General features: G+C 39.6%; 1 protein-coding gene across 1 annotated transcript in view; it reads left to right on the plus strand.

Moving 5' to 3' along the window:
- Nucleotides 1-24,988, plus strand: part of znf609b (zinc finger protein 609b) — a 50,436-nt gene extending 25,448 nt beyond the window's left edge. Inside the window, exons 3-9 of the mRNA XM_079454795.1 lie at nt 11,449-11,674; nt 16,339-16,426; nt 17,488-19,798; nt 20,201-20,537; nt 20,665-21,021; nt 22,291-22,369; nt 22,776-24,988. Of these exons, the coding sequence (XP_079310921.1) occupies nt 11,449-11,674; nt 16,339-16,426; nt 17,488-19,798; nt 20,201-20,537; nt 20,665-21,021; nt 22,291-22,364 (3,393 nt within the window). The 3' untranslated portion in view covers nt 22,365-22,369; nt 22,776-24,988. The remainder of the gene's footprint in view (nt 1-11,448; nt 11,675-16,338; nt 16,427-17,487; nt 19,799-20,200; nt 20,538-20,664; nt 21,022-22,290; nt 22,370-22,775) is intronic.
- Nucleotides 24,989-26,034: the final 1,046 nt, after the last annotated feature.

Genomic DNA, 26,034 nt, shown 5'->3' on the forward strand with positions numbered 1-26,034 from the left:
CTTCTTTTAGAAATGCTTTTATTGGCTGAGAAAACTGTGAAGTAATCTGGCACAATTTTGTCTGAGTTACTTGATATTAGTACCCCAACACTCATGCTTGAGTGATATTAAGTTATCGTAAAATGTCATGAGAACTTTTATTAAAGGCACTTGAACTTTTTATAAACGTAAGCTCATTTTTATAGCATGTCAAGGTTTTTTAACTCTTAAGAATACAAGTACACACGACACAATTTTCGCACAAGCTTATTGGCAGCTCCTTTGAGACTGACCCTGACATACATTTACATTTATTCATTTGGCAGACGCTTTTATCCAAAGCGACTTACAAGTAGTTTTTTTTTTTTACAGTGGCACATTACTGCAGAGCAATCAGGGGTAAGATGCCTTGCTCAAGGGCACTTCAGTCATGACCTGCTGGCACTGAGATTTGATCCGGCAACCTTCTGATCACGAGCCAAACGCTCTGACCACCAGGCCACAGCTGACTCATAGATGGCGCTTAATGAAAAACTCGCTTCTGACACTCGCTTGTCACACAGAAGAAGAATTAATCTGGCTTCCTCTTTGTCAATAGCGGTCTCTCGTTTCGGAAGGCTTCGTACTCCGGAGGTCTCATTTGAAGCCGGTCGGACACTCCGTATGCACCCTTCTAATGCGACCTACTTTCACTAGAAATCAGAGGACAAGTGAGGTGTATCCTCCGTTGCTAGAGATAACCCACAATTCTTTGCGTCAGCCATCGTCTGTTATTTGAATAAATGGCAGCAGCTGCACATTCAATCAAATATGTTGTGTTTAAATGTCAACAGTTTACAATTTGTGTCACATGTTTTTAATCTTAGTGATTAAACTCTTTTACGCCTGGCGTTTTGCCTGTCTGTGTGCACACTCACATTGGGGCACATAGTCACGAGGCGTTAAACGTCTAAACGCGCCCCATTATCGTCCAGGTGTGCACAAGCCTTTAAGCTGGCATTTGCTTTAAAGAAGCTTAATAAGTGAATACTTTATAGCCTGCAGCCTGATTTATTCTGTGTGAATGACAACCTGCTACAGGAGAGCAACGGTATTTGTACCCAAACAATTTTTTAATCCACAATATATCAATGTGTATGTTGTCGAACGATATTTATGATATCATAACAATAAATCCACAGATTATTGGTATCTTTATTGGTATCCTTGTTATTGTTGTAAACTACTGCTGTTACTCATAATGCAACATGGCTACATTGTGGAAATCTGGCAACCATAAAAAAGTTAACATTTTATTCAACTGTATTGAATAACAATGTATAGGTATATAGATATTGATGATAAGTGTTTGTGGAAATAGTTTATTAAGACGCAGTTCAAAAATCTGAATGTAACTGTACTCAGCATTCAGAACAGTTAAAAAGCTGTTTCTCCTGTAAATCTGTATGTGTTGTGTCTGTTAGACGGAGTACCACCCACAAAGAGTTTTTCCTCTGTCAAGAGGAAGCAACAAAATGCATTACTTCCATAAATAGTTGGCTTAAAGTTCTCCAGGGAAATCTGGCAGTTTGAAAAACAACTTGTCTTGTAATTGGCTACATAAAAACTGTCATTGTGTGCTATAGTAATGTAAACCCAACATTTTTTGAGATACATAAAATATGTCTTGCTGTCTTATTATAGCTACATTATTCCAGCATGTTTCAAACCTCGATACATTTATTTGTCCTGCTAAACACAAAGTAAGATATTTGGTAGAACGTCAGAAATCAAACAGATCTTATCCCCCATTGACTCCTCATTGATTGATTTTCCCTACTATGGGGGTCAAGGGGGGATGAAATCTGTCTGTTACTTACATTCTTTCAAATATCTTCCAATTTGTTTAGCAGTTCAATCAAATGTATACAGGTTTGGAACAACTTGAAGGTGCGTAAATGATCATAGAAGTTTCATTTTTGGGTGAACTATCCCTTTAAAGGGAAACCGGTTTATAGAGAGATGTATGGCTTAATGCGTTGTTATAGCCGTACAGAACTAGCATTTGTCGTTAGAAACGCATTCAATATTTTCAATTAAAAAAAAACCTAGATCTAATACTAATTTTAACCTAAGGGGGCCGCCGTGTTCTTTTTCGATGACGAAAACTGTTTGCACGCGCACTTAACTAGACACAGACACACTAATCTTTCTTCAAATATAAGGTTCTGAAGGATTATTTATATATAAAATATAAAATCCTAAAATAAGAGAGAAATCAAATGAAATAAAGACGCTATTTGGTGTATTTACATACATTTTAATATTGTTTGTCAGAAACATTACAACCGTTAACATTAATAACCATAATCATTTTGAATTCATTATATACATTGTGTTTTAGCCATTATACAATGCATTTTATCCAGATTTTGACTTTTTGATGTTGACTTTTTGAGGTTTAGGCTGCCACCATTTTAGATCACGGCTTTTGACGCCAAAAAAAAGCGGCCTCCAAGTAAAAATATTTTTTATATAAGTTAATGAATACTGTGACAGTTACACTGTTTTTTTATTTCACAATTATAAAGTCAGTCCCATTGTTCATATATTAAGGCATACATCACTCTAAACCCAAGGATCTTTTTAAGCCTGTTCAGTTCTGATCCAGCCTGATCAAATGTCTTCACACAAGAAATGTAAAAAAAAGAGGATATATTATATATAAAGACAAAAATATAGATTTTTCTACCTACAATATAAGTGTATGTTGATTGAGACTCTCAGTAACATCTTTTGTATTTCATTTTTACAAGAGCAATAGCAAGGCCCACCAATAATGTATATTCAGTGTTGCACATTAAAGTGGAAAAAACGGTTATCCTAAAAACGTGCATGTGCGGACTTTATAAATAGACGTGTTGTGCTCCAGATGTGATGTGTTTGTTTGGCAGGACTGTGGGTCAAAGTTCTATTTCATGAATCTGGGCTGTTGATCCCAGCCCTTTTTCGCATGTTGTAAGAAGGTGTATGACGCAGCAGCGCTCTGGAGAATCAGAAATCCTCTGTGCGGTGAGCTGCTTATCTGGATTTCCTCTCTGCCCGGCCTTTCCAGAGAGGATGACCTTGAGGAGAATGTGGATTATTATTGTAATAGATACTGCTGTTAGTGAATGACTTGTCACACCAGGAGGTGGTATTTTGGAAGAGGGGAAAGAATTTGCTTTTCTACCTCCACGTCTATTTAACTCTTTATCACTCTTGCTCTCTGATGGGCCTTACGTAGTCTTTGCGCTTAGCTTGACGCCGAGATCTTCTGTGGTCCTGCAGCTACCGTTTTAACATTTAAAAAGAGAACAAGACATGATGTGACAGAGCAGTCAAAGCAACTTGAAGTTAGATGGTTCTCTTGTGTCTCAAACAAGCACTGGGCCAAATCCATGTCCTCACTTCACTTGACTCCACTGACAAAATCGCTCATAAAAGCATGTGTGCTGTCGTTTCTGTTATACCAGCAGACCTGAAAGAACCACCGCTATCATGCATCTACAATGAACAAGTGTGCTTTGATAGTAGTGTTAATGGATGATCGGAAACATCAGTTTGCATACTTATATTGTGTCCTAAAAGTACTGTATCCTGTAAAGTGACCATTTGTCTCTTTATTTGTTTATTTCTTATGTACTGTTTACTTGCATAGCTTGTTTTTTAATTCAGTGAATCATTGACAGAAAAGTGCACTATCCACGTACTACGCATACGTATTTAACGTTCTTTCATTTGGTACATACTAATTCTAATTTTAAATACTATTTAGGAGGTTTAGTATTCGAATTTGGGAGGCAGGGGTTGAATACTATCTACTATTTGAGTGTTTAAGTATGAAGTGCTAGGGGCGTCGACAATAATCGGGATATAATAACAGTATTGGCATTGCATTATTATACAGCAGGTTTTTCTGGTTCTCGATTCTGATTGGCTGAGACCCATGCGATATTCCACCAGTAACCGATTCACTGTTTGTATCACTCCACCACTAAGCTAACTCGATCTGGCACTCGGCATGCGGCCTTGTATCTCTGGCCTAATCACAGCCATGCTGTTATAGAGCGCTTTCACACTCTTACTGGAGCGATATTGCGTTAATGCTACACATAATTAAAAAATAACTCTAAAAAAAAAGATGTTTAATATTGAGATGTGAAATGTGGGGTTGAATTTACAGACCAAAAAATCGAGCTGAATGTGTATGATGTTTGAAAAACAGCATACGATGTATTCGAATTTGTACAATTATTAGAAAATTCTCACAGTAAATAGTTTTAGTAGTAGTACTTCTGTCAACTACGAACTTTTGGGCACGAACACAAAATCATTAATGTACAATCAACGTGGTGTAACTGTAAATCGAGAATTCTTTTGCAGCCTCTTAAAATGGGAGCAATCTGGCTTCTTGTGTTTCGCATTTGTCGTCCATTTTCTCCAGCAGCTGCTGTGAGGAATGCTGCTCGCCACTCATGTTCTGGGAAGCTTGGCTTAGCTCGGGGCCTCCCTCATCCCCCAGCAGCCCTCCACAAGCCCGTTAACAATACTGGGCATGAGCCCAAGCCAACCAGCTGCACATAGGGGAGCAAATGAGGCGGGGGGGTCAGACATGAACAAGCCATGTTGAGAGAATGTTCTCCAACCACCTGCTGTGTACAAGCCAGTCTACTAACCACATGAAAGCTCAAGGCAGAACGTGTGGCAAGTGCTGATAAAGTTGGATGATGTTCTTTCTTGAATCTTGGCATGATGTTGACATAGTTTGGAGTTGGCTCTTTGGATATGACATTATCTGTTATTTTGGCGGTTGCAGTCAACATATTATAAATGGTTAACTTATGAGTCAATGTTTTGTTCCTTTCTTTCACGTTTCATTTATTAAAGGCATTAACGTTTCATTGTAGTCTTAAGATGAGCATCTCACTGCCAGATTCAAACAACACAAAGAAAATCAATCTCTCATCTCACAAAACGTAATCTTGTGAAGGAGAAAAGAAACAATCATGTGCAATTGTGGAATTACCTTGACTTTTCTTACAACCGTCCAGCTGTGTCTGTTTTAAAATCAACGGCCTTCAACTCGAGAGCTTTTATCATGCCATCAAGCGCTGGGAAGAAAAGGGCTGCGTGATGGCTTGCTGATGAACATCGTGCTGTTTTCAGTGCTGGAAATAATCCTTGGCTCACTTGATCACTGTAGGTCATCTGTTGTCTTGGAAGCACAGAAGCAGTTAAGTGAAGCTGACAGATCGCTGCTTCAGATGCTCAACCCATCTGAGCGCCCGTTCATTTCAGACGTGACTTGGTTTACCTGATTCTCTGCTTCAGTTTTTAAAGGTTTGGTTTTAGCATGACGCATTTAAACTCAAATCTCTTGATTTTAAGAAAGCAACCCTAAGCTTTTTGATGACCCATTGCAATTGCTATAGAAGTGATCTGACATGTTTTATAAGCAGTTAGCGCTTACTGAAGCGTTGTTTATACATGCTTCTGGCTCTGCACCACAAGTCTCTACCGGTCCAGCGCGTACCTCCGCTAACGGACGAGACATGCTACTCTTTCAAACGACAGTAGACGCCCCAATTTACCATGGTTTTACTTTTGTTTTTATAGTACAAATCATAGCGACCACAAATGTACTATTGTCTCACTACAGGAACATTAGTTATATGATGTTTCTGTTAAAACTATGGTGACAGAAACAGAACAGTCCCCCAAAAACATGGTTACTACACTTTTTGAATAGTAAAACCATAGTTACCTTTCATAAGAAGTGCTTCACATATTAAACTTCACATATGGTATTTAAAACGCATTTTTTAAAGAGTCTGCATGGTTCTGCGTGGATTAATCATTGAGATGCATTTACAGACATGCCCTGCTCGGCTAGACTCGTATCCCCCTTGTTCGTTTTCGGATGTGATGCCGTCCACGCAGTTACAAGAAAAGCCAGGCACACGAAATTAGGCCTCGCTCACTCAATGCGCACTACCGCCCAACCTGCCCTGACGTAACTTTTGCTACGCGTTCCAATGTGCTTGTGCAGGCGCTTTTACTATTAACTTACCTTTATGGAATTCAGCCAGTCAGATTAGTGTTTGATAGATTAAAAACATTATTGTAGATGGATTTGTCTGCGTTTTGAAGACGAGTTAGTGATAGTAAATCTAAAACAAAAAATTCAGTCATCATTTATTCAAACCTGTATGACTTTTTTTCTTCCGCAGAACACAAAAGATTTTTTAAAGAATGTTGTCAACCGGCACCCATTGGTTTTGTGTCTATACTATTCGTATAGGAGTGACGTAAGGAATACCCTTTTCAGGTCCAAGCATCTATACATTTCAACCAGGGCTACAGCTTAAACAGCTGTTTATGATCACTGTTTACTCAAATTGCATATTTAAGCGATACATGTATTAACTCAAAGAATACACTACAGTCAACAGGCTTAGGAATCAATATTTGTATAAATTATGAACAATAAATCGCTGACTGGCCATGTGGGATTTCGTTATGAAGATAACGGTTAGGATCGCGGTTTTCCGATTGTTTTATAGCTCCGCCATGAGCATATATTAGCATTATATGTTGTTTCCCTATAGCATCTGATTGAGCGTTTGGACCCAGAAACAGTATATGACCATCCACATATGGTGGTGCGTGATGTCAGGCTTAACTTGCGGAGAGAAGTGAATGGATGGTTAATAAAACCGCAATGTCACTAGCACGAAAGCAAATTGTATTCAGTCGAACAAATTAGATTGTATGAATTTGTAAAAATTGGCCACCATTTAAAATATAGGGTTGGGAATCGAAAATCAATTCCAATTTGGAATCGGAATCGAAAGGCTTGGAATCTGATCGGAAACAAAAAGAATAGGAGATTAAAATTGAAATTCCTCTTATCAATTCCTGTGTGCATATATACAGAAACGTACCCGTGCAGATATCTCAATAAAAGCCCTTATGAAAATGAACAATATTATATATTATTATAGTTTATCTATATCTTTTTGCATTAAAAAGCACAGGAACCACAAATTAACCATAGTTCCAACCATTTTACAGTTTAACCATGTTGGAGTTCAACTATGGTAATAAAAATTGGTCTTCTGTGTATGTATACACAAAACTGTGCTCATAATATAGATATTTTTTGCAAACATGTCAATAAGCAGGCTAAATTACATATTTAGATGATGATATCTATGACTATGATTAGCAGAATCTGAATTGGAATTGATACAATTTAAACGATTTCCAACCCTAGTAAAATTGCAGGGATATTGTGTTAAAATAAAATGAAGTAAAATAAATAAATAAAGGACTAAGTAAAATTAATGTGTAAAAATGGCCTGGTATATTTCATCCCAGCTATGCCGACTTCCAATTTGAATGAATGGGTCAGGAACATTAGAGAGCTGGCCGTGCGCGTGTGCTTATTGCCTGTTTATTAGGCTCCATCGATTTCATCTACCCATTCACCCTCAGGCACCACTATCATTCTGAGATTGAATCTCGCAGTTAAGCATTTGCATTTTTCAAAGGCAACTGTTTTATTCTCCTCTATTAGTTTTTCTAAGCATGTCTTTTGGGGAATGTTAAATCTGTACTCTTAGCAGCAGGCGGATAAGCAGAGGCCGTTGCGAAGGGCCTGAGATGAAGACATTCAGCTCCACTGGCATCTCAAACAGCTCTCATCCACACCCTGCGGAAAACGTTATAGAAAATCGCTTCGATATTTGCATCTGACGAAAAGCTAAGCATCAGTTAACCGGATGGGTGGGTGTGGGGGGAGTATTAGTTTTAATTAGCAGAGAATCAAAGTGCTTTTAAATTCACAGCTTTTGCTTCACTTGCAGTGTTGGTTATTAACACAAAGACAGTAAAGAGGATTAAGCCAAAACCTCTTGATGCTTTTTGCCACATTGTTCTCGTGCCTGTTAGAAAGGTGTTGATATAATGTTATCTGTTGTATTCCTAAGGCTAGGTGTGGGTGGAAACACCAAAAATCTATTTCACAGAATGAGTCATTTGATTTCAACGTTAATGTAAACAATATATTTCATGGTAACAATCTCCCATTATAATTCTATATTTTATGCCTCTTTTTTCCTAGATTTACTTTATTTATTTATTACTGTTCATTTGAAGGTTATAATGTAGGCAAGTTATGAAAATGTACGAAGAAATCAAATGAAGTCATATAGGATAAGATAATGAGATTTATTATTTTTGTATCTATCTTTTGGCTATATCATATGTATACAGTAGGAAGATAGACAACGATGAAGTATGAATATGCAGAAACAATATGAGTAAAGTATATGGTTTTATAAACCGGTGTTCGTGGGGTCTATAATGTAGGTCTTCATCGTTCTTCATTCTCTATTCACCCGCAGATGAGAGAAAGCGAACCGAAAGAAGGTCAAAAGAGTATTTGATTTGTTACTTTGTTATGGTTGCGTTAATTCACAAGTTTTGTCATCATAACTCCTGACTTGCGGAGTGCCCAGTTAACCACACCTACTTATGTACATTCGGCGCAATACACGGAATAGAAAAATCTCTTAACGGTTGACATGTTGTTCTGCGGAAACGGCATCTTCCGTCATTCCGTCCAGCCCTACCTGAGGCTGATTCTCTTTTTAGGTTTGTTTAGGTCGTGCATCTCGGCAGAGAGCTGGAAATGAAGCTTCTTTATCCGGCAAGTGGCAACCACTGTGAAGATTTGTCTCATCTCCAGTGGCCACGTTGTTCTTTCCTGTCTTAGAAAAGTAATTATTCTGCGTGTGAAATGGAGCTTTGAAATCTTAAGTGCGCATGGCTTTCACTCGCATTTGCATTTTCCAGCCTCATTTTCTTCCACTCGGGTCATCTGTGGGGTTTTTATCCTCTTGTGCACGATTTTGGTGCTCTTATTTTCTGCCACTACTCAACTTTAGGCTAAAGAATAATGCATTTATTATCAATGTAAGCAGTCTTTATGGAGTTTGGGGTTTTCTCTATGTGCTTAATTTCCATGTTAGTGTATTCCAAGTGTATTAAAGGCATCTGTGTGTTCAGAAGATGACTGACGCTTGGGCAAGATGTAGAAATTGAATTGAATTCTCATCTTAGAAAATTATTAGGATGAAGAAATGGAATATTTTTGTATTTACTTTGGATACGTCTGTAGGCCTGTAATTCTTTCCTGCTCTGTTTCGTATGAGGATAGCAGAGCTTCTCTGCCAAGGTTCTGCTGGCGACACAATGTATTTGTGGCGCTTGGCTTCAAAACCTCTTCAGTGCTTTATTTACATTCAGACGGTGCAATTGTGTCTCTATTCGTTTTGCAATCTCAATTGTGCTCATTGAAACACACATCATGTGTGGTAACCACCGGATGTATATTAAAGCTAGATCAGTGGACGTGGACGTGTGTCTCTTTCTGACTGTGTGTTTTTTCTGGGTAAGCTGACAGCTGGATATTTGCTTGTCTGTTGTGTCAGCGCATAAGCTACCACACAGACAGTCACGCAGCATCATAAATCAGCCGGTGGTTGAGATGACATGAGCCCATCTCGCTGGTGTAATGTTTCATGCAGGAGGTTAAAACAGTCATGGAGCTTGAGGCTGTTATTATCTCAATCACACGTGATAACAGCCCATTAGACACAATAGAGACCTTCTACTTCATATTTTCCCATCGTCTCTTTAGGGTCCTTTCACCATTCAGGTGCTTGGAAATCAAAACATTCAGTCACCATTTTTCCAGGAGGAGAAATTAGATTATGCAGTGAATCTGTATAGCATTGGAGGCAATGCACGTTTGGAGAACTCACTTTTGGGAAGTTTATTTTATGGTTCTTTTTTTATGGTTTTTTGTGCAAAGCACATTCTGCATAAGGTTGGAAGGTTTGTTTCTTGTGTTTTTTAGATACGTATGACGGGTGTATGCAGAATCTTGTCATGATTTATTATTAATATTGACTTGTTTTGTAGGGATGGGACCACTTTACATTTACATTGTCATTTAGCAGACGCTTTTATCTAAAGTGACTTACAAAGAATTCAGGGAGCAATAAGCAATATGAACCAATTTTACTTATAAAAATGTTTCCTATATGCAACAAAGTTACATGACCCATTCATGGGCTGTGCAATATATAGAAATTATTGAAATATGGCACATGTGCATATCGCAATATGCATATCGTGATGGTTTGCTATAAATTATCTATTTAATTCTGACACGAAGCAAACAATAATCCGTGTTGCAAGGTGAAATTTGTTTGAATTATTTTTGTTCGTTTACAAAATGTCAGATTTGTATAATGCAACAGTGAAACATGGCTGTTCACTTTCAGAAGTTGTAGTGATGCTTTCTTTTTCCTAAAATAATGTGAAATATATGTTGTTTATATTATTTCTTAAATATATTATAATACAATTTAAATTGAAAAAGAAATATCGTACCGCATATCGAATATTGGATTATTTAGCATGCTATCACATTTTTCTTCAATATCGCACAGCCCTAAAATGTGGACTCGCATGCATCATGCTTTTGAGAAAAATAAACAAGTAACAGTAGTGCGAAGCTAGTTTCTCCATCGATGCACAGTACCATGGTGGTTAACCAGTAAGTTATATGTCGTTGTTCTGGAAACGCACCCCGATTTGGAGTAAACTAAGGTTAACGTTTTAAACACCAATCTTTAAAGAGGCGATGTGGAGCGGTGAGATTGCGATTTGCAACCAACGGCTCACTCCAGTCCACCCCTCCCCACTCCCTTTCAGCTCTCACAGGACAAAGATGTCATCATGTTTCAATAACTTATTTTATTCGTATCCAAAAAAGTTCTTATCACAGATTTAAATGGTAGGTAAATTTCTGCTCTGCTATCTCCACCAAAAAATGTCAATTCTACCCAAGCTTTGATGCCCAGAGAGGCCATAAAATAAATAATCTTGTGAAAAGAAGTAAGGCAAAATAATAAGACTTTATAACCTCAGAGAAAAAACCCTCATTAATAGATGGAAGAGATGACGGTGTTTAATACAGCAGCTGTAGAGATGGAGGTCTTGCCTTTTAATTAAAAGAGCCAGTTAACCTTATTGGCAAATGCATTGACTCGTCTTTACGGTCTTTAATCCAGAATGTGTGTGCATGTTAACTCGACCAACCTGATTTTATTTCTATAGAACGAATCCAGCTACATAAGCCAGATTCATGATCTTGATGTTTTCAGATTTGTTCTGCGATTTAAAACATGGGTATACAAATAGCCTCTTTGGGATGGCCATCAGTGGATTGAATTGCTTTAGAAGAATGGCGGTCGATTGAGTTTAAATGGTATCGAACCCGGAACATTCCTCCAGGGCTTGTGCAGATCCTCAGGCATTATTTGTTTCCTGTCTGAGATCCACCATAGCTCATCTATTGCTTTTCTTTTACAGATGGAGTCCCCGGTCTCCACCCCTGCTCCTCCACCTCTTCACCTCCTTGCCTCAATGGGAAATCCTGACATCTCGTCACCCTGCGAGCAACTGATGGTGCGCACACGTTCGGTGGCTGTCAACACATCTGATGTGGCCCTGTCTACAGAGCCTGAGTGCCTGGGTCCCTGTGAACCTGGCACCAGCGTCAACCTGGAGGGCATCGTGTGGCAAGAAACCGAAGATGGTAAGCACATATATTATATAAAGCTTTAATAAAACATACAGTTTTGTTATACCTGCTTTTATTAGGTTTCAACGCTTTATTATCAGTATACAAATACAACAATTGTTATTAGCTCCTGTCCTAATTTGCATACTTTTAGAATTTCTCCCCTGGGGTCAATAAAGCGGATTTATCTTTATACGTCTTGAATGATAAATCTGCCTCTTGATAATTGCAGACTCTTGTTCCTTTAACAGCTTCTTATCCAAAGCTGTAAATAACACCTTGCGTTTCCAAATGAATTTATTATAACCGGATTCAGCCGCTTTATGTGTGTTTATATCTCTTGAGGATTTGTTATATCTAATCATAGCCCAGCGCAAGATCCATCGGGGCGATGTGTTCTCAGCCTCGCTCGCTCCTGATTGTCAAGCATGAAAAGAAACAAATCTCCATCCCTAAATGAGAGCATATCTAGGCTACGGGTAGGCAGTTGAGTTGGTCCCACCCACACTCAGCCTGCTGTCGTCCCCCCAGTGCTGCCACATAAAGAGGGTTGGCTCATCAACATTCACAGCGCACGGTTGCCTAAGTGTTTTCTGTTTCTCTTGCCATGGGCGCAGTATGTCTGATTTATTCTGCTTCTCTGTGGACACTCTGCTGTCTGCCTGTATGTGTGTGTGATGTCGGATATGGAGAGAAAATGCAGTCGAAGGGTCAAGAAGAAGAGAAGCACAAGACCGTTCACAGGCTGACCCAACCACTGGCACACTTTCTCAACATAAGCTAAATCTATTGGCAGGAAGCAGACTTGTATCATCTGCTGCTTCACTTTAAAAGAGAGAGTCCTGAATGTCAGTCAGGGTAGACGTTAGGTTGATTTTCGCATGCATGAAAATGAGCTATAGATCTTCATTGGGTTGTACGGGTTTGTAGTACTCATATACTCATAGTACTCGTATAGCAAGTAAAGAGCTAATGAGTTGTTTTGCTATATTGTGAATGTAACGACTGTGTACTATGTGGCACAGCCACGACTGCCTTATTGCCTTACATTATCGCGAAATTACATTCTTGAGGTTGAAAATATGTGACACTGATAAAGCATTTTATTTGCTGTTTTCAACGTGAAAAGTTCTGAAGGATTTGCTGTTTTCTACATACAATCATTCTACATAATGTACAGAACATTCTGTGCAGGCATAACATTGATATCCATGTCAAGGATTGTTATCAATGTTTAGGAGGACAAGCCAACTTCAGTTGTTTTTGTGGATAGTCCGGAAAATCAAGAATTCATTTTTTTATCTTGGGGCTGTTCAACGATTAATCCCGATTAATCGCATCAACAATAAAAGTTTTTGTTAATAATAATATATGATCTGATTGCTGTGCATATTAATTTTGTATTTATTAACTTACACATGCATGTATATATTTAAGTAAAATATAAAAATGAGTGATTATATACATATTTAAATTATAAACACGTACATATTTTCAAAATATTTGCATATTTATTTATAAATACAACATAAATAAGTGAACAGACATATTTTATTATAAACAACAACCCTTATTTATCATATAAATGAAAATTCTTGTATTCATGAAATTTATTATATAATCTATTAAATATATATATATATATAATTATAGCTGTATGCAACATATATTCCATATTTTCCATCATATTTATGTTTTAATTACTTCAACACTCCTAATCTCCAAAGACAAGAAGAGATCGGGGCAACTACAGCTTTTACTTTTTTAGAGACGGTTTCACATGTAGTCAAATTGCGATTGGCTAATTGTATTGATCAGTATCCAGAACTGGAACTATTTTATCGATCTCTTTTCTAGCTATTAATTATATAGATGACGATAAAATAATCCGTTTTTTGCACAAATCCCCGACAGCCTCGTTTCCCTTCACATCAAGTGTGACGTCTACCCTGACTGAGGGCTACCCCAATGCAGGCGTTAAGTAGCAAGGGTGTGTGAGGGCCGGTACAAACTGGTGTGCATCTCTCTTTTGATGTGTTATTTTTCTCATCGTGGTGTCGGGAAGATCTGTGGCGGTGACACTTTGTGTGGGTGGAAAGTAGAGCAGCCAGATCTTGGAACACTTCTCTAAAGCACTTTGAGATGTCTTTTCACCGTGCTGCACGCTATTATAGATGCTGCAGACAGTCCACCCACTCCTCTCATACTGCTCATCTCCTAAGCCATAACTACCAGCGTGTTATGTTTATTTTGGTTTCATTCCTGTTGTTTTGAAACTTTTAATGCACATATTCAGGCGACAGGATTAGCCGGGCAACATTGACACGCCAACATACGAACATGTTGCATGGATACAAAACCAAAGAGCCATCTCTCAAAATATCTTCTTTTCGGTTCCACAGAAGAAAGTCAAAAACATGCTTATGTCATGAGGGAAAATAAATGATGAACTTAAATCCATGTCAGAGGCAGCTCACTGGATATTGGAATATCCAGATCCATCATGCTTATTGCAGATTAAGTTGCTGAGTTGCAGTTTCCTCTCCTGGCTTCTCCGTATCAACAGTGCCATGCTTTATTTCACCACAAGATCAGTGAGGAAATCGTATCCGGTGTGCTCCAACGTCTTATTTGTGCACAGACATATTGACTTGCTCATGTTTCAGCCTGGTGCGTGAATCCCCGAATGGCAGGAGGTTAAGGGCAAACAGCTTTCAGTTCATGATGAAACAGTCAGAGGCAGATTGGAGTAATATTTCTAAGCATCACTGTGACACAAATCCACTCTGCGGGACGCTGGAGGCAGACCGGGGTCGGGTTGGTGTGGCATCCACTCTCGTAAGCCGCGCATGCTGAAGCGTCCAAATGTCAGTTCTAAATCTTCTGAAAGTTTATTACTCTTGAAGTGAAGCCCAGAAAAGCCTCACCCAGAGACTATGAATGGTGCTCAGCCAGCAGACGCAGCCATGCCAGTCAGTAGGGCTCATATGCCAGTGTCCTTATGCAACCGTTTTTTGTTTTATTTAATTCCACTTTGACAAGCTATTGGATCGATGTGCTGTTTTTATTGCCAGTATTTCCTGTAGTTTTAAACTGTTGATTTTCTTATTACCTTTTCTGTTTTCATTTGTTTTAAGTCTTTCATTTTTTGTGGCTGTAAATAAAATGTATTGATATGAAACCCTAGACAAAGGCACAAGACAAATCTATGCCGGTTTAGCCTTTTAACTCCGATAGAGCTTTTTTTAATGGAGTGTAAGTGTGCGGCAACACACATGCCAAGCTTCTGTTTGTTCTACTCTGGTTTCTGAAGGGCAGGAGAGGTGAAAGCAGGCCATTTAGCCCCGGGTTCAGACAGGTGGCCAGAGAAACACTAATGACTGCTAGCGAAATAGGAAGGGGCCCCCGCTAATGTGCCCCTCAACTGACCTCCATTGACGTTTTTCAAAGGAACAGCTCTCACATTCGACCTCCCACACTGTGATGTTAGGGATTGGGGGAAACAAGATGAGGGTTTGGTTTAAAAAAAACAATAATATTAAGTTATCTCGAAAGTCCAGTGAATGATGACATTTGTTGAGTTTGGCTTGAATCCTGTAGACGTCCACCAATTTGAGATGTTGCAGAACAGCTTTTTCCGATTTGTTTATTCGGTTTCTAACGAAGAAAATAGGATAACGTTATTGTTATTCTGTGAAGGACAGAAACTATGTTCTTACTTTCTATGTTTTTTATTTATTTATTGAATGGGAAAGTTCAACAAAAAATATGAAGTAAAAATGATATTTTGAAGAACATTTAAAGCCAAACAAAGCGCAGGCACCCATTCCCTTCTGTTGTATGGACACAAAACTAATGCAAGTCAATGGGTTCCATTTAACAACATCCTTTAAAACGTCGTCTTTTGTGTTTTGCAGAAGAAAGAAAGTCATAAAGGATTGTTAACCCAAAAATGCATCATTTACTGGCCTTTTGTCATTCAAACCTTTAAGTAAATGCGCTGGTTTGTAAACCCTGATCCTATCGATTGAAGAACTGTCTATCTGAACTCTGCGTACTTACAGAAACATGATATGCTAGTTTCAGAAATACATTTGTTAGCCTCCATGTGAAGACAAGACTGACCGCTTGCAGGCCGACTAAAGCAACTTTATCGATATGCAACATTACGCTGCCTCTCCCAAGCTACTAAATGCATATTATTTGTAATGTCATATTGATTTTCTCTGCTATTATAGTAATGCAAAATCGCAGAAGTATCCAGCTCTTACCTGAACAGGCTTCTGTAGTGAAGCCTCTGAATGCCTGTCGAACACAAGCCTTTTAATTTGCTTCGGCTGGTTTCGCACAATTTCTGAACTATTTGCCGAGGCAGGAACAGTAACGGTGCTGCAATGTCAGATGAAGGGCACCATCAAACTAATTTCCTCCAAGAAACAACATTCTTTGTTCTTTGCAGCTTTTAGCAGCGTTGAATCATGTGCACCTGTAAAAATAGCAGGGCTGCTTTGAGAGTTCTGGCCTTAGTAACATCTATTTTATCTATTTAAATTGGAGTAGTGGCATGTGTCAGAGTTGTGTAAAGAATAAAGGGAATGAATAGGGGACAGACAGGAAAGATATCTTAGAAATATGCCTAAAGGTATATTATAATAAGTGTCCTCTTGTTTGCTGGGCAGGTATGCTGGTGGTCAACGTTACTTGGAGGAACAAGACCTATGTTGGGACACTTTTGGATTGTACTCGCCATGACTGGGCTCCTCCAAGGTGGGTGAAGTGTGTAGCATTTAAAATTTGCACGATTCATGTATGGAAAACCAAGTTTTTAGGAACAGAAGTTAAAATGTTATTGTGAGTCCTAAACCGTGTACAATTGACAATTTATTTTACGAAAATATGCTCTGATATCTTACCGTAGTACAGAATAAAAGGTATTGTCAATACCTTTCCAGCATATAGAATAGTATCTTTCCCAGCCATCTCTGTCTGACTGTCAACCACCCCAACACCCCCGCATTAATTTCCTCAATTCCCTCTGGGCTAGCAGTCAGCCAGGTGCAACTCTCACTGGGTGTATCATATCATAACCCTCAGGGATGAGACACATCATCTAGTCTATCAGGATATGAGAATAGAATCTATTCGCAGGCTGGATTTGAGAATCTAAATGTTTTGTAGATTTATGTTCCATCACACTTTTAGGCATTGCATCATTGTGTGAATATCCATGGCTGCAATTTTTTAAAACCTATCTAGTCGGGGATAAACAAATAAGTAGTGAGTAAATCCTAATCTTTATAATAGTAAGTTAATCTTTCTGTATACAATATATTATTTTATAAAATGATACAATAATAAGTCAAAGTCTTTTGAAACATAAAAATGATACCATAATATTTATAGACTATTCGTCTTGTTGTACATATGAAAATTATTGTTTAGTCTTTCAAGTATATTGTTGCTGTCCTTCCAATACCTTGGATATACAAATTCTGTCAGTAGAAAAAACATTGCCATTTTTTTCAATGAGCAAATACTGTGTTGTCAAACTTGACAAGCACTTTTTATTTGTTCGATATTTGCAAAACCCAGTGACAAAATAAAGGGTTACTAACAATAATGATTTATGGCAAAATATCACGAAATATGGAGATGCTAGGTTTTTGAAGGACATTGATATGAAAGATTGAACAGACTCCAAAGGTACTTTTTTGATTTCTCTTTAGTTGTGCCTAATAAAATGTTCAATTTAGGTTTATTACAATCAAAATAAGACCTGTCTCGTCTGTAGAAAATCTCATAAAAGTATTTTTAATTTCCATTTTAAGGTTTTGTGAGTCTCCTACAAGTGACCTCGAGATGAGAAACGGGCGCGGTCGTGGTAAGAGAATGCGACCCAATAGCAACACTCCAGTCAACGAGAACAGCAACTCATCTGATAATAAGGGTAGCAACAGTAACAAGACCAGAGCGAGTTCCAACAGCAAGGGGCGACGCGGCAGCCAGAATTCCTCTGAGCGCAGGACTCCGCCCAACAGCAACACTGAAGACATTAAAGCCAGTCCGTCCTCAGCCAATAAGCGCAAAAGCAAACCTGCATCAGACATGGAGCCAAACTCGAGCTCAGAGGACTCTAAAGGCAACAAGCGCATGCGCACAAGTTCGAACGGTGGAGTGATTCCCTCTACACTCCCAATTCCCATCATTAAAACAGAGTCCCTTCCTCCTCCTCCTCCTCTAGACCGCAGCTGTCCTTCACCAGTTCTCATTGACTGCCCACACCCCAACTGCAACAAGAAGTACAAACACATCAATGGTCTGAAATACCACCAGGCCCGTGCTCACAATGATGATGATATTAAACTGGAGATGGATGGAGACAGCGAGTACGGTGAAGAATCCTCTCTCCACCCAGAGCCAGGAAGTTGTAACGGAGCTTCGATTACACAAAAATGCTCTCTCTCCCCAGCACGCTCAGTCACACCTAAAGGAAGAGGATTTGATGCTCCGAGTCCATCTCCCTCTCCTGGAAAGTTTGGATCCAAGACGAAGAAAAAGAATGGTGATGTCGAAGCTGAAGGCACACCTATGGAAGGCTGTGAGGATGGGCCTTGCCTCACTCCTGACGAGGCTAGTAATGACGGCATGGAGGACAGGAAGTCCAAAAAGACAAGTGGTGCCAAGTCTGACAAACTGTCCCAGAAGAACATAAAGTCTTCCAGAACTATGGCTCCCACCCTTACCTCTCAGCAGATGTACTCTTTGCAGCCAACGGCGTTCAGCGGTGGGAGCCCAAGCCATCCTCCAGGGATGGCCAACATGTTGCAAGGCATTCCTAAGAGTCCCCAACTCAAAGGCATGCAGTCAAAGTTGGGCGTAGCTGGAGACTCCTCACCAATTAATCCAGCACTGAGCAACTCCAAGGACAAGAAGAAAAAGGACAAGAAAAAGAAAGATCTCGGAAAAGATGCAGACAGCCCCAAGATCCCAGGCAAGGGTGGGAAGCCTGAAGATGGGAAAAGCCCTTATTCTGAGTCCTCTGATCCAGGAAGTAGAAGTGAGGGTCATCTCAATGGTTCCTCTGACCCACATCAAAGTCGCCTAGCTAGTATGAAAGCAGAGGCGGATAAAATATACAGCTTTACGGATAATGCTCCCAGTCCATCGATCGGTGTGGCCAGTCGGGTTGATAGTAGTGGACAACCCCTCACTCCACTTCACGCAGTCTCCCAGAATGGTGCGGATAGCTCATCAGTAAAGACAAACAGCCCTGCGTACTCTGACATATCTGATGCGGGAGAGGATGGTGAAGGCAAAGCGGAAGGGGTCAAAGGCAAGACAGAAGATCAGTCAATGAGGGACGGTGCGAAGAAGTCGCTCTTTCCCTCACAGGCAACCAACAAAGAGTCCTCATATTATGCTAGCTACGAAAACTACTACTCTCCCAATTACACCCATCCAAGCCCCGGTGGAACCCAGGCTGGCGGACCCCCACAAGATGGGCAAGCTGTGAAAGTAAAAAAGGAGGATGAGCAAGAATCCGTTGAGGAGAGAAACAAGGTGGAGGTGCAGGATGAGCGAAAATCCGAGGTTGCTTCAAGTCAGCCACACCACCAACAACAGCAAGCTTCGGTCATTCAGCAACGCTCCAACATGTACATGCAACCGCTCTACTACAACCAGTACTACGTCCCCCCGTACGGATACCCCGATCAGGTTTATCACAACCACCTCATGAACACTAATTCAGCCTACAGGCAGCAATACGAGGAGAGGCAAAGACTTATGGCGGAGCAGCATAGGTCTGCTGAAAAGAAACCTGATTCAGGTGTAAAGGACAAGGATGCATCCCATAAGGAAGACTGGAAACAGAAAGGTCCTGTTCCTCCAGGACTGACAAAAGCCCCCAGCCTTTCAGACCTGGGGAAGCCACAGGCCCCTGGCAAGCATAGAGACACTTCCTTTGAACCTGCCAAATCCGTCATCATCCCCAAAGGGGAGGAGGCCAAGCTGCAGCCACAGCAGGCTGAAGGGCTTAAAATGAAGCTCAGTGAAGCTGGCCATCACGGAAAGGATGACTCCAAGGCAAATGTGGAGTCGGCCAGACTGGGTATGGAGCAAGCCATGTGGTACAGACAGGTGAGACAAACAAGTGCTTCTTAAAGACTGTGTTGTTTCAACGCGTGGTTTGGTGAAATACGGACAAACCCAACCATTGGTTTAAATAAACCTAAAATATGTCCATATTTAAACGCAACCATTGAAATAACCCATCATATGCGGGTACACTGTAAATTCATTTTAAAAAAAAAGGATATTTTTTAAGTGTTAACACTCTAAAAACCAAAAAAGGTATATATTTGCTAAAGCGCTTATTCGAATCCTATTATACATACAAAAAACGTTACCCTTTATGACACATGCTAGACAAAAGTGCAAAAATGTGCATGCTTTAGTTGTATTTTTGGGAAATATTTTAGAACTTATTTTTCTGAAGATGGACTCTATTAAAACATTTTATCTCTGCCTGTGATCATTCAGTACCCTGAGAATCAGAGACCACCAGAAGAGGAGCGAGATCGAGAGCGGGACAGAAAAGTCAAAGAGGAGAGGTCTAGGACGAAGGACAACAGCTCCAAAGATGAGAATAAAGACGGAATTGACGGTTCATGTCCTCCCAGCGCAGAGGACCAGCGAGGCGGTGGGAAAGATTCTCGGTCTAATGCCCACATACCTTTTGGTTCCCCTTTGGCCCAGCACCAACACCAGCACCAGCCGTACCTACATTACATGCATGGATATCCTTTTGGACAGGGTTATGACACCAGTCATCCTGGATACAGGGGCATGTCCTCAGTTATGATGCAGAACTACCCAGGTAAGGCAAACTATTCACTAACATTTAGCTTACTTCACTTACTAAACTGTATGTTTCTGACCTCAGAATTATTAATGGTGGGAAATGTAGTAGAAATCAGTCCTAATGGTCTCCTTCTAATCTTCAGGGTCTTATCTGCCAGCGGGATACCCTTTTTCTCCTTACGGGAGTAAAATGGGCAGTGAAGACGGAGAGAGGTCTCGCTCCAGTCCCACGGTCAGCAGCAAGTCTGCTTCAGAGTCCAAAGCCCTGGACATACTGCATCAACACGCCAACCAGTACAAGAGTAAATCCCCAACTGTTGCCGACAAGCCCTCTCATGAAAGAGAGCGAGGGGCAGGAGATCGGGAAAGAGAGAGAGACAGGGAAAGGGAGAGAGAAGTAGATCGACCTCGCTCGTCTCCCTCCCAACGCATAATGCCACCCCATCACCACCTAGGTTATCCTCTTGTAGCCGGGCAGTATGATCTGTCCTATGCCACAGGTCAGTGGTTTAGGTCTTTTGCACATTACATTTTAATGTAAAATTACAAATGTTGTTGACAAATGCATTTTACGAAACTCTTTAGATTTCATCCTAATACATTTTTACTTCATATTTTCTAAAGACTGTTTCAGCGGAAACAACAAATGTAATGTGGCCCAAACTTAACTTTCGGTAGACCTCCGCGAAGAATCAATAACTCTCGAGTAGTTCTTATTTAATTCAATACAATTAATATACAATAAAATGTTAAAATGAACAAATATTTTCATAAATTAAATAAGAATTGTTGTTATAACCATCAACAGACCGGAAGATAAGTTTGGGCCGGCACGTGTGTTCAATGAAAACGTTTATATTACTCAAACAATTTTTTGAGGGGTCGCAATAAACCATTTGATGTGATGTAAACAAACTTTTTTAGTTTAACTATCAAAGCATGTAATGGTGTTTATTAACCGTAATAAGGTGCCAGTCCAAATGAAAACTAAATATTGTAGTATACTTTATTATTTCTTATGTAAACTTTAGTAAAATTCTGAGATGCTATAGTGTTTTTGAACCGCACCGTTTGAAATATTAAGGTTTAATACTGTATTTTCTAGTTTATCAATTCACTAATTTAGTGTATGGAGGGTTCAGGAAACTCTGGAATTGTTAATAATGACCATAGAGAGAGAGAGTAAACCTGTATTGGTTGGCCATCCATCTCTTCTGTAACAAAATAGGCGAGTTATCGGGTGTCTCATCATGAATTTGTCTTAAGCTATACAAGCACAACAACTATAGTTAGTACTACTGAAAACGTTTATAAAATATAACGGCACCTTACAATTTACTACAGTTTACTAGTGTAAAAACCAAAGTGAGAGTAAACCGAAAAAGCAATAACAGGGATTACTTACGCAGTGCACTTCACCCAATGCAAATAGCATCACTGATTATATTTTGTGTTCTCTGTTTTTGTCGCGTATCTTGCGTGCAGTGTAAACACTTTATACTAAGGGCAAGTAAAGTCTTTATCACTGTTGTGGTGAATTTGTAAATCACGTGAAATGTCAGATTGACATCATTTGACTTCAACCCATGTGAAGATAAATTCATAAAATAACCAGCATTTTCGGCGATATAGAGACAAATGTTATAGATTACTGGGTTTTTTAATTAAGTTTTTTGCATTGACTTTTTGCTTTGTTACATTTTGATGTCCTTTATTAAGTGTAAAACCGCATTTATTTTCGCTTGATTTTAATTGACTCTTTATTGCAGGTCTTTCATCGTCAGCGATTGTTGCCAGTCAGCAAGCCTCAGCCCCTTCCCTGTACCCGCCAGCACGGAGGTGAGAATGGTAAGAGGAAACCTGTAGATAAAGCAAAGTGGTCAGAAGGTTTAAACTCTAAATAAAGGGAATCTCTCTGCTTTCATGTCAAAAGCTTGTTTTTGATACCCACACTTACAGAGAGTTCTTTGTAGTTCCTGAAGCTCACAGGAACGTCAGTACAGGAGGTTTTCGAGATATTGTGGGTTCTGTAGACGTCCATCCGTTCCAAGCCATTATGATTATTTAAAGTCCTTTGGACGGAGACCGGTGATTTAAGGACACCAGCTGTAGTAGTAGCACAACACGCCCTATACTTTCAATGACACCTTATACTGACCTCTGGTGGAATGATAGAAAAATCATTGAAAAATACATTTCATCTACAAATTACAGGCTTTATTGTAACCCATTGTTTTTTGTTTGTGCTTTTTAGGGAACCCTGACTATCTCACCCTTTACAAATAATCATGTGACTGGATCACATGGGGAAGTATATGGAGTTCATTTAGACATCAGTTGAATGGTGTTTCTATATTTTAGTTTTTTTTTCTGCCGGAATGTGTGGCAGATCAATGTTTTTCCTAGTATCCGTACCTCGTACCCCACTACAGACTGTGAGTCCAGGTTCAAAGCCATTCTGCCCCGCTCAGAGCCTAGCTGGCCACTGAACTCTACCTGTGAACCATTAAGAGACAAAGGACTGATGCTCACTAAGCAGGCTGTGGCCAGACGAGAGGCTCGGACCGGAGGGGAAATAATAACACGAAGACTGAAAATAGTTTATCACACTGAGATGACTAAAGTTGTTTCTCTTTTTTTATTTTGTATTTGCATCCTCACTGAAGAAGTCAATATCTTTGACCCACGGTTTTTGAATTGTTGTTCTCTAGATACCACAACTGAAAGCTGCAGATAATATTTAGCATTGTCTCATAATTCTGTCTATCTGCCGGTGGTTTTTAATTGGTTTTCATTACCACATGCCTCACTCAAGATTGCTCTCTTTTCCTCACGCCCGACTTCGCTCTTCTATCAGCACAGTTCAATGCAAAGCAGATGACATCATCTAACGTCTTCATAAATGTCTCATTATTGGACATTTTTGAGTTATTACAGCCGATCATACCACTTTCCTCAAACTATACTATTCTCTTTTATGATGACCGTTTTAGTGAGACATGTTCATCTGTAGCATCAGCATGGAGCTCACGGGAAGCATCTGTTGCTGTCCTCGCACAACTGCTTTAAGACTTCAGTAAGATATCGAACGAGCCCTTGATTTGTGGAATAGGATGCCTCGTGTGCACCGTACCATCGTGCTATTACATGAAACCTTATCACCAGTCTATTTACCCAACGGAATTGAATTTGGTTGCAGCTTGAATCTCTTTGCGATGGCGTTCTGACCCCATCACAAACCCAATTTCAGATCCATCGCAAAGGTTTAAAATGGATGTTTGTTAAAGTGACATGGTTTAGAAGTTCCTTTAGAGGTGCTCGTGTGCGGGACGTTCTGCTATAGCACTATGCAGGGGTATGTACAAGTGAGGGGTTAGTGACAACAGAGGCCCAGTAGTTTTGTACTAATTGTCCTGAAGTTCTTTGCATGGGGCCGTTTATCCCTGAACACTTATCGTCAAGGTTTTGTGAACTCCAGCGTGTTTCGATGGCCGTTTGAATTGAACACGCTTTCATAGGTCGTCATGCTCACTGTGTTTCACGTGTCGTTTCGCATGTGTACTATAGCACTAGAGATGTGACTTAATACGGTGTCCCCTCAGGCAAAGCAAACTTTGGTTTTGTACCAAACGCTGTCGTAATTCTCGGTTGCACACACTATGTGATGTCTGTATATGATGTACAGAGGGGCTGTTTTAAAATAGCTATTGAGAAACACTCTTCCTTTCAGTTTAATTTGCTCTTTCTTAAGGTCACAACGCTTGCTGTTTTTTGCATTCAATAGGTCCCTTTGAAAACGTTGTAGGAGAGAACACTCAAGCTTTCTTTGGCTCTCAAGTGGTTTAACTGGTTGTTTGCTGCTAGAATGCGCATTAATGTGGGTAGTTTTTTCATCAAGAGCAGGCAGATTGTACTAGGCGATGGACAGCAGGCAGATGTTCAGAGGATTACGTTGGCTCATATACAATACCTTTCATGTGAACCATGGTACACTGAACACTCTTTTGCATTGCCCTCTGAAATACATTACAATCAACAATCCAGTTATACACATTGGGACGTTTGAGTTTGCACCTTCTGAATATTCAAAAGTACAAAGTCCTGAACATATTTTCGTCATGACATGGTGCTCAGTTGATGTGCTTTGATATCTATGAGGAGCAGTGCACTGTTGCATGCTTTGCATCATTTATTGCGATGGACTACAACCTCTCTCTAATTGCGTTTCAACCCAGTGTCTCCAAGGCATTTCATCACTGAGTATCTTGGCCCCGGTACTTACAGGATGTTTACTTTTATATGGCTGTTTAAAATGATTCTTTGGCTGTTTCACCCAATCCTTTCTGTTCTTTCTTAGACTGTTCTCTTATGTAAAGTGTACATTACCCTGTTTCTTTTTTTATACAATACTGTAACTTGCCTTTGTACATTTAGGCAAAAAATAAATCTTTTTATGAGACAATCACATATGTCCTTGTGTGGCTTTTCTGTCTTCTGTTCGCGTATGAATTAAACTGGTGACTGTGGTATTGCAATTAAACGGTAATTTCATTTATACAATGACAAAGGAAATAAAAAATAAACAATTTAAAGGGGTCATATGACACGGCTTAAGTGAATATTATCTTTGTTTTGTGTATACATGATTTAAGGTTAGAAAACGCTGTATTTTCCACATATCGTGCATGTTTGTATCGCCTCCTTTCCCCCTCCTCTCTGAAACGCGCAGATTTTTGACAAGGCTCATTGCTCTGAAAAGGTGTGATATGATTGGCCAGTTAACCAGTACGTAGTGATTGGTCGAATACTGCAAGCGTGTGACGCGAATGTAACGCCTCTTGCTTTGGAACCTGATGTTACAAATATGGTAATTGTAATGACAGGTACGCCCACATTACAATACATTTTGGCAGTCTTAGTCAAATCATACCACAAACTGACGTAGATTTGTGGGGGTGTGGTTGCACGAGGCGTTTCAGGCAGGTCTGGGTGAGCGTTCGCTTTTAGATAGAATGCATCTTTTGTCATTTTACGTGTCCAATACATGCATGGGCAATTTATAACACAACAAAGACACAGAAAAACACGTATTCATGCCATATGACCCCTTTAAAGGAAACAAATGTGTTTTCCACTATTTTGGTTGCTCTTAAGGGGATGGTTCACCCAAAAATTTATTTACTGGCCCTCGGTTTGTTCCAAACTTGTATTAGATGTATTTGTTCTGCTGAACACAAAGAAAGATATTTGGAAGAATGTCTGTAACCAAACAGATCTCATTACCCATTCACTGTCAACACTATGGGAGTCAATGAGGGTGAGTACATGATGACAAAATCCTCATTTTTGGGTAAAATATCCCTTTAGGATTATAGCCGTTCCTGTTGTAAGATTAGTCACCACTAGAGGACACTCACTACCTCGTGTTTTGAGTCTAGATATTTCATTTATTCTGTACACTTATGTGACATTACATCACAGTTTGATGTAAACCTCTATGCTTTTTTAATATA

This window comes from Barbatula barbatula (assembly GCF_947034865.1).
Source record: "Barbatula barbatula genome assembly, chromosome: 1".
NCBI classification, from domain to species: Eukaryota; Metazoa; Chordata; class Actinopteri; order Cypriniformes; family Nemacheilidae; genus Barbatula; species Barbatula barbatula.